Raw genomic sequence first — 8,892 nt, 5'->3', positions numbered from 1 at the left:
TGGGTATGTTAGCAATTATTCTCGCTGCTTCTTGCACCACCACGCTGCCAAATTGTCGTTCTATGAGTAATTGTAAAATTTTGTTGTGCTCTATGAGTAATTGTAAAACTTTGTTGTGCTAGTGTGGGTATGTTATTATTTATAGATTGGTGGAGAAACAAGCACAAGTACGTAAAGAACTCCTAGTTCAAATAGGAAAAGGAAAAGAGAAAAAGAGTATCATGAGACCAATCATATTAGAACAAGGATATGCCAATCCAATTAATAGTGGGTTTGACTAAGGAATAAAAAGAGACTTGTCTATGAAGTATCAACTAAACAAGTACAAACTCACAGTTCAGAAGCTCATTTATCCTTGTATTTTTATGAACAAGTTTGAAGAAATTGCCGTCAAGGCAAGCGAATTGCGAATTTGTGACAATAGAAGGAAATTAAGACTACACATTCTTGTTCTTCTTCAACTTTGAAGGTGGCCATCTCCCCTTCTTCCTAAGGCGGCGCTTCCTAACTAGTTTCTTCCTTCGTAGTTTGATGTTCTTCGCAAACTTCATTTTCATCTTCTGTTCAAGCTTCAGTTGAAGCTTAGATTCCAATGGCAGGTTATCAAGAGACAGACTTTCCTCATCGCTCTCCGTGTTATTAGAATCCCCGTTATCAACATCAGTAGCTACCTTAACAAACAAGACACTTTTCTCTTTGAAGATAAAGGGTGCTTGAATATAGTAATTGACATAAGACTTCGTTTGCAAAGCGATGGGATTGTTGCAGAACCTGGAGACTAATAAAACATGAATTGCAAAGTTAAAAACCTTTTATGTTGTATAACATGAACAACAGAGAGGAAGATGATGCACGGTGTTAACTCATGCAGTGGCTCTAAAGTTCTTTAATAATTAGTACTTATTAGTGAAAGCTCAGGCCTATGTTGCTCGGACTCTTCAAAAATATCATCGGGTGTGTGTTGGATCCTTCAAAAATAGTGCATTTTTGGAGGATCGGACACGGGTGTGGCAACATTTTTGGAGAGTCCGAGCAACTTAGGCTCAGACGACCAATTTCAAATTTAACCACTGATTTTACAAAGGTACGAAGAGCAGTCAAGACACTGCACTGCAGATGCATGACGATGAACATTTGAGTATTTAATGGAATGATATAAGACTTTGCCTCATTAGAGAATGATAAACAAAAAACAAAAGCAATCACATAAAAAGATACATTAACCTCAAATTTTGCAGATTATTGTTAAGATACAGACCGAAGGGGAGCATTGGAGTAACTGATAAAGTTGTTGTCATGTGACCAGGAGGTCATAGGTTTAAGCCTTGGAAACAGCCTCTGGCAGAAGTGCAAGGTAAGGCTGAGTACAATACATCCTTGAGGTGGGGCCCTTCCCCGGACACCGCGCATAATGGTAGCTTTTGTGCACCGGACTGCCCTTTTTATTGTTAAGATAAAGACCACTATAAAGGGTGGGCCTTGATTTGCTACCCCCTTCCGCCCCCAAGATGGACTGTGAGGCCTGGTTATGGGTTCATGTATATGACTATAAACACAGTTATTATCATAGTATTAACTTGAGATTGGTGTAGGAATCCATAAACTTCAAATTTGAATCCGCGTCTGTCTACCCCCACAACACAAATACCAACATTTAAGATAAACAGTGAAGGATGCACCTTTACGCCAACATACTATAACATATATATGTAAAAAACTTTAAAACCCAATCGTACTCCCCACCCATTGCTAGAGGCCTAGAATTACAACCACAACAGCATATCAGTGCAATCCCACATAGTGAGGTTTGGGGGTAGAATGTACGCAGACCCCACCCCTACCTCGAAGGTAGAGAGGTTGTTACCACCCTCAGCTCAAAGGAAAAAACAGTACAAAGCGGTACAGAAAAAGACAACAACAACATACCCAGTGTATTCCGACAAGGTGGGGCCAAGGGATAAAGTGTACGCAGTCCATACCACTAACTCAGATGAAGTAGAGAGAGGTTGTTTCCGATAGACCCCCAGGAAAGCCTGTAAAGGTCCTATCGGGAGTCGAACCCAGGTTGCTGGATTCAAAGTCCAGAGTGCTAACCACTACACCATAGAACCTTATTCCAAAGTAGTATGGAAAAAGAAAAAATTATTATAGAAGACATGACAAATCATCCTAAACTATAATTACAAAATAATACAATAATCGAAGTACAAAAAACAACATATAGTAACCTAACTCAAAGGACGAGAAACTACAAAAAGCCGAGAACTCTTCAACAAATTACCAACGGGTGAATGCCGTATCCTCCAAAAATAGTACATTTTTCGAGGATCTAACATGAGTGTTTCAACATTTTTGGAGAGTCCAAGCACCATAGATCTCCACATCAACAACAACAACAACAACAAACCCAGTAGTACAGACCCACAAAGTGAGGTCTAGGGAGGGTAAAATTTATGCAGTCCATACTACTACCTCAGAGGTGAGCTACATAGGTTGTTTCCAATAGACCCTCGGCTCGTCCCCACATAGGCACATACTGACCCAAAATCCAAATAGACAAGGGTAGGGTATGACAAAAGACTAACTAACTCATTAGCATTCTAGTAAAGACCCTAATCAATTCATCTTAAAGCAACAAACTTTAGCAGGAAACAACAATAACTTCAAGGATGAAGAGCAAAAGAACATAATAAACCTGTAGCTCATCTTCCACTCCAATTCAGAACCTAAAGAAAATAATTGCAAACTCCAACAAAACACAAAATAAAAGAATCCCAAAATAAGCTCAGTTAAAACAACAAGAAACAAAAATCACCATAGAGGAATTAATACACATAAAGAGGTAATTCAAGAAAATAACCTGGGTGACCAAAAGTAGAGGATGAATGAAGGTAAAGACGAGTAGTGGGAGGGCTGCTGATGGTGAACAGTAAAGCCATCTCTTTGAGGTGGGTTGGCACTGCTGGTGAAGGAAGCGTTAGGGACTAAATGACGACAAATGGTCAATATTGCCCGAGTAAAGACTAATATTTTTATTCGTAATAAACTAAGTATTTATCTAACATAAATTATGAAGAATAAAATTAAAATTAAATTAAAATTAAAGTATTTGGATATAATTTATTTTTATTTTAATTTATTTTGTAGAGTTTGATTCAACTTATTTATCTTATTTACAGAAATCATCATACTCCATCTCCACGCTTCGGGCATTTTTTTGGCCCTAAAAATTGTGTTAAATAATCGCGTCAGCCACTGCAAACTTGCCCCGTCATTGCTCTTTCAAAAGTCCACCAGAATCTGTCTGACCCAGTCGCCCTGCCCCTACACATCCTGCAAGTAGTCTCCTTGACCTCCTCCACCTTGATACGCCTACAATAACCATAATCGCTACACTTCTTTGAGTTCTCCGAGTCCCTCAACACGAAATCTTCATCCCCTCGTCGTTCAAAAGTCTATGGAAATAAGATTGTCACCTCTGAGGGCATCCTCAACCAACACTTCCCCCCTTGATTTACTTCACTTGCTAAAGTCGTATACAAGCTCTCGAAAGTCATTGTCTTCGCCGTTGTAACTACTACCTTAGCCTCTTTCCTAACTAACTTATACTCCTCTTTATTCGTCTGTATCTACTCTTCATCCTTACTCTCCACCAATTTAGCATGAGCCACCTTCTTATTCTCCACCTTCCTGTTGACTTCTTCATTCTACCATCAATCCCCTTGGTGCTTGCCCGATCTACCTCTTGAAACACCTAACACCTTTTTAGTTGTCTCCCTAATACAACTGATAGTCATCTCCCACATACTATCCATATCTCTTCTACTCTCCCAAGCCCTCCGAGTCATCAATCTCTACTCTATCTTCGACGCACTGGCCAAAGTCAAGCTACCCCACTTAATCCTGGGTTGGTTCTCCACTCCCCTCTTCTTTCTGCCCTCTCTGATTACCAAGTCCGTCACCAGAAGCTTGTGTTGGGTCGAAAGAATCTCACAAAATATGACTTTACAATCTTTACATAATGCTCTATCAGCCTTTCTAAGGAGTAAAAGGTCTATCTGAGTCCTGACCACCGAACTACGAAAGGTAATAAGGTGATCCCCTTCTTCAGAAAGCTTGAATTCGTTATCCACAACCTATCATCTTATACCTCCCAAATATGCCCATTAAAATCCCCCTAACGAAAAGCTTATCCAAGCTCGGAGCGTCTCTCACCATCTCATCTAATACCTCCCAAAAGACATTCTTCTTCTCATCCAAGCCTACGTGCAGAGGATAAACACTAATAACATTCATCATAGACCCTCCAATGACTAGCTTAATCGACATCAACCTATACTCTCCTAACCTCCACTACGCCGTCCCTAAGCTCTTCATCTATTAAGATTTCTACCCTATTCCTACGTCTCAGGCTACTCGAGTACTATAACTTATACCTATCCACATCACAAACGTAGGATTTTTTCAGAAAAAATATAAAAAGTGAAAAGTAGTTTTGATTGTTTTTCCGAATACAACTTGATAAAAGATATTGAATTGTTTTTTATGTTTAACGGGTCCTTAAAATAGTTGTTTAATTTTAAAAAATTAAAATGTAACTTAGCATTTTGTGTATGTTTATCCTTGTTATTAAATACTTTTAATATTTAGATGACTTAGAGTGATATAATAAAATTAATTTCTATTTATTATATTTTAAAACATTTCAAGTCAAATATGAAAAAGTAAAAATAATCGGAAGAAAGGAATATGACTTTTAACTTGTTTTTATTTCTTTGGCTTAAAAATAAATATCTAAAATATATTTTTATTTCGCCCAAACATCATATAAGTGCTGAAATACACTTAAAAAAACAAATAAATGCAAATAGACCGTAAATCGCGTTCCTGATCAATGCGATTTACGTTCTAAATTGATAAGTGTGGTCGAAGGGTATTTCCGTTAATATTAATTGTTTTAGGGGCAAAATGATCGGCGTTTTACAACTCCGGTGGAAGAAACCGGCGAATATACCTCCAAAAGCTCCACTTTCATTCGGACCATTCAACTCCACGACCCAAACCCGGTGGAAAAAACCCGCAAACTCAGCCCAAACCCGCTTAGAAAACCGGGTCCGCGACCCGAATCTCGACAACCTCGCAGCTCACTACCGGAGACTCAAGCTCATCCTCAACCTCCACGACCTCGTATCTGCTAAAAAGCGCGGTCCTTTTGTCTCTGTTCAGTTACTCTCTAAATGGGCCCCACATGCCGGAATTACCACCATTGCCGCCGGTGATCTTTTCCGGAAATATCCTCATATCTTCGAGGTATTTACACACCCTGTTAAGCGAAATTTGTGTTGTAAGTTTAGGGACAAATTTGTAAATTTTCTTAAGGAAGAACAAGATGTTGTGTTACAAAATGAAGAGGAAAGTGTGATGAGAATAAGGAAGATTTTAATGATGTCTGTTAATGGTAGAGTACATTTGCATGCTCTTAGATTAATGAGGACTGAATTGGGTTTGCCTGAAAACTTCAAGGACTTGATAATAATTAAGTATAATCAAGTTTTTAGGATGGTTGATTTAGAAATTATTGAGTTAATTCATGGAAATGGTGTTAGTGAGAGTTTTGGGGTGGCAAAGATTGAATCTTGGAGGAAGAAGGAGTATGTTGAGAAATGGTTGAGTGAATTTGAGGTTAAATATGCATTTCCTATTGATTTCCCTACAGGGTTTAAGAAAGAACCAGGTTTTAAGGAGAAGTTGAAGAATTGGCAAAGGCTTCCTTATGTTAAGCCTTACGAAAGAGAACGAACGACTGAAGCAACGGAACCATCTTCAAGGTGTGATGAGTTGATATCGAGGTCAGGAGTGATTGGGAAGCGTGGTTTTGGAGGGGTTGAGCGGTATGAGAAGCGAGCTGTGGCGGTCATTCATGAAGTTTTGAGCTTGACTGTTGAGAAGTCGGTGCCGGTTGAAAGGTTGGCACATTTTAAGAAGGATCTTGACATTGTAGTTAATATACGTGAGCTGTTGTTGAAGCATCCTGGGATATTTTACATATCGACTAAAGGGATTACTGAGATTGTTTTTCTTAGAGAGGCATATAGTAAAGGGCGTTTGATTGAGCCGAATCCTATTTATGATTTGAGAAGAAAGATGTTGGAGCTTATCTTGTTGGGGAACCGGCATACCAGAGAGTTGAGAACGGAAAGGGAACTGAAGGATGAAACTAAAGACATGACAGACGACGACAATGGATGGGAAAGCAGGGAGGGTGACTTTGTCATTCCAATTTTAGAGTGTTTTACTGATCACGACGAAAATGACAATTTGAACTAGAATGGTTACTTCTCTAAGGCACAGCTGATTGACTTTCTGAGATGGAAATCGGCAGAGAGAGTGTAGGTATTGTTAGCTGGAATTTTCTGCTAACTGACTTAAAATTATGTATTTGTGCTTCTCTGCTGCATTATACTTGCCAGGAACCTTTGTTTTTTCAGTTGGCGCCTGTGCTGAAAGATTCTGGTTTCTTCCTCGCCTTCAATTGTGTGTAATCTTGCGCATTGTAGATCACATTTTGTTCATACTGATCAATGTATATTCAAGTTCTATTTCTGGCAGATTTTGTTGATTTGCATTTTTTCCGTCCAAGTCAATCTTTTAAATTGTGAAACGGGAAAGCTAGTATAATCATAGTTGTAAGCACATAGTGGTGTGGAGCGATTTTAGGAATAAGTTAGTTTTGCTAGCTTTCACAACGTCATTATAATCACCAGTTAGAAAGCTGGACCAAGATCATTTTAACAAAGAGCCTTACGGTGAAAGAGCCTGTCTGAAAACATGGAGGTTAAGTTTTATTCCTAGTAGCAGAAACTAGAAAGTCGCTAACAAAATCCTCCATCTTCATCTTGCTTTTTCTAAATTGAATCACTTTTATTCCTTATTTTGACTTGGTTCTACCGAGGAAGGGAAAGATTGTTACGTGAGATCATAACTATTCTTTGATGCTTGTGACTTGTACAATATAGGGATGATTGAAGATCCTTTTCAAATCCAGGCGACTGTGCAGAAACAACTGCCATGTCAATGTCATAGAATTGTGTCAGGTATGATATTTTTCGAGTAATGCATTATAACTAGTCTGTTATTGTGAACAGAGCTTGTCCTTTTACCGAAGACCACTCAAGTTTTGTAAATGCACCGTGTGCCTGCTGATTTCTGGTCCAGATGTTTGAAGCATAGCTCAAAATCCCGACAGAATCAAAGGTTGAAGTTTTGGCCTTACGAAGACTAGTTGGCATAGGGCATAAGCATCGAACTAGGTTTGTTTTGCTGGCTGTTATACAGTGGATTTTGCTTCCACAAACTACGATAGAGGAGCAAATATGCTCAAGCTGCTAGTCGTGCAGGCGTCGCATGCCTCAAGAACAGTACAGGCTCAAGTTTGTTTCAACAATTGCACAACTAGGGAGACCATGAAGGCGTCGACGTCGACTTCTCTGAGACAAACTTCTTGGATCTCATGTACCAATACATCTCTTGACTATCAACCAACAATTTCAAACACTTGGTTAATATATTTGTTAAAAAACTGACTCATATTCGTTAACAGTTGAGGTTAAATATATTTTTCAGCAAACCAACTCACATATATGTTTATTGAATCTCAAATAGGACCAAATGTGATCCTATTAAACCTCCATTAACCGTGTTGATTTGTTCAATCACAAAACAAAAAATAAATTGCTTCACCTATAATAATCAAGTCCTTAAATCACAACATTCAATTCACAAATCGTATGTACTAATTTTTATTCACACGTTGCTTAAATTACATTTATATAGTATTTATTAAAGATATTCAAAACAATTTAAGTGTCCAAAAACAACATTTATTTTTTAAAAAAATGTTCTTAGGAGGATCATATTTCTTTTGTTTTAATTTAAAGTTCATTCCATGACCAAAAATATGTCTCAAAATTTTGAATATTTCTTAATAGTGTCCAAAACAAACATACTCCCTCCGTCCCATTTTACCCGTTCCAAATTTTCTAATTTGGTGTCCAATTTTATTTGTCCTTTTTTACTTATCAAGACAAGACAATTTTTTTTTTTTTCATATTTTACCCTTTGTATTAATTATTTTTTCTTTAAATTAAAATATAAACATCATTTAATAAGGGTATTATGGTAAACTAGCCATGTTATTTATTATTTTTCTTAATAACTGTGTCATCCCAATTTGGGGCGAGTAAAATGGGACAGAGGGAGTAACTTTTATTAATTCGTGGTGAAACTCGAGTTAGGAAAACCTTTTAGGGTTGAAACTATCATATTTCATAAGTTGAAGGATGTTGAAACAATTTCCAACTTTCCCTGGACTATAAATAGAAGAGCTTAGATCAACAGTCGACCAAAATTAGGGTTTTGAAATTTGCAGCTGAAAATTGGGCGCAATGGGGGAAGAAGGAGAAGAGCAAAGAAAAATAGTATTTAAAGACATTAGACGATATTACTGTGAATTTTGTGGCCTTTGCCGCTCCAAAAAATCCCTGATTTCTTCTCATATTCAGTCTCATCACAAGGTGATTGTTCATTGAGCTGCATCATATAGATCTAGTATTGTTGTTGTTTTTTCTGAGCTTTGTTTTAGTGTGAAAGTGATAATCAGTAATTATTAGTTTCATTATCCATGAAATATGATCATTCAGTGTTGCAATAACTATAGGGGGATTAAGTTACTGAGTCACTCTATGAAGATCTGGGAGAGAGTGGTCGAGGTGAGGCTGAGACGGATAGTGTCTATCTCGGAAAATCAGTTCGGATTTATGCCCGGCCGCTCGACGACGGAGGCAATTCACCTGGTACGGCGGTTGGTGGAGCAATATAGGGAAAGGAAGAAGG

The 8,892-nt window shown here is 38.0% G+C and overlaps 3 protein-coding genes and 1 non-coding gene across 7 annotated transcripts in view; 2 read left to right on the top strand and 2 right to left on the bottom strand.

Annotated features, from left to right (window-relative positions):
- Positions 1 to 217: 217 nt before the first annotated feature.
- LOC107844035 (50S ribosomal protein 5 alpha, chloroplastic) lies at positions 218 to 3,138 on the bottom strand. The gene is made up of 2 exons (XM_016688506.2): positions 2,861 to 3,138; positions 218 to 778 (listed from the first exon to the last, which is right to left on the bottom strand). Exons 1-2 carry the CDS (start codon positions 2,937 to 2,939, stop codon positions 438 to 440), a joined length of 420 nt encoding a protein of 139 aa, XP_016543992.1. The 5' UTR covers positions 2,940 to 3,138; the 3' UTR covers positions 218 to 437.
- On the bottom strand, positions 2,040 to 2,111 carry TRNAQ-UUG. The gene has a single exon. It is a non-coding gene; the product is annotated as a tRNA-Gln (tRNA).
- Positions 3,139 to 4,819: 1,681 nt separating the features above from the next.
- Positions 4,820 to 7,637, top strand: LOC107844034 (protein ROOT PRIMORDIUM DEFECTIVE 1). Of its 4 annotated transcripts, none has more exons than XM_047397553.1 (3): positions 4,820 to 6,389; positions 7,017 to 7,094; positions 7,216 to 7,637. In XM_047397553.1, exon 1 carries the CDS (start codon positions 4,969 to 4,971, stop codon positions 6,325 to 6,327), a length of 1,359 nt encoding a protein of 452 aa, XP_047253509.1. In that variant the 5' UTR covers positions 4,820 to 4,968; the 3' UTR covers positions 6,328 to 6,389; positions 7,017 to 7,094; positions 7,216 to 7,637. The 4 variants fall into 4 exon arrangements, with proteins under 4 accessions (XP_047253509.1, XP_047253508.1, XP_016543991.2 ...); XM_047397552.1 differs by having other exon boundaries at positions 4,820 to 6,393; XM_016688505.2 differs by lacking the exon at positions 7,017 to 7,094 and having other exon boundaries at positions 7,146 to 7,637.
- A 749-nt stretch (positions 7,638 to 8,386) lies between these two features.
- The window catches only part of LOC107844033 (transcription factor IIIA), a 4,369-nt gene continuing 3,863 nt past the window's right edge, over positions 8,387 to 8,892 (top strand). Inside the window, 1 exon segment of the mRNA XM_016688503.2 lies at positions 8,387 to 8,573. Within this exon segment, the coding sequence (XP_016543989.2) occupies positions 8,445 to 8,573 (129 nt within the window). The 5' untranslated portion in view covers positions 8,387 to 8,444.

This window comes from Capsicum annuum, chromosome 10 (assembly GCF_002878395.1).
Source record: "Capsicum annuum cultivar UCD-10X-F1 chromosome 10, UCD10Xv1.1, whole genome shotgun sequence".
Lineage (NCBI taxonomy): Eukaryota > Viridiplantae > Streptophyta > Magnoliopsida > Solanales > Solanaceae > Capsicum > Capsicum annuum.
The sequence above is the reverse complement of the archived record's forward strand: the minus strand, read 5'-3'. Positions and strand labels throughout refer to the sequence as shown.

Coding starts and splice junctions, on each gene's coding strand:
- LOC107844035 (XM_016688506.2), bottom strand. CDS start 2,939: ATGGCTTTACTGTTCACCATCAGCAGCCCTCCCACTACTCGTCTTTAC. Junction 779..2,860: donor CTCTACTTTTGGTCACCCAG/GTTATTTTCTTG, acceptor ATGTTTTATTAG/TCTCCAGGTTCTGCAACAAT.
- LOC107844034 (XM_016688505.2), top strand. CDS start 4,969: ATGATCGGCGTTTTACAACTCCGGTGGAAGAAACCGGCGAATATACCT.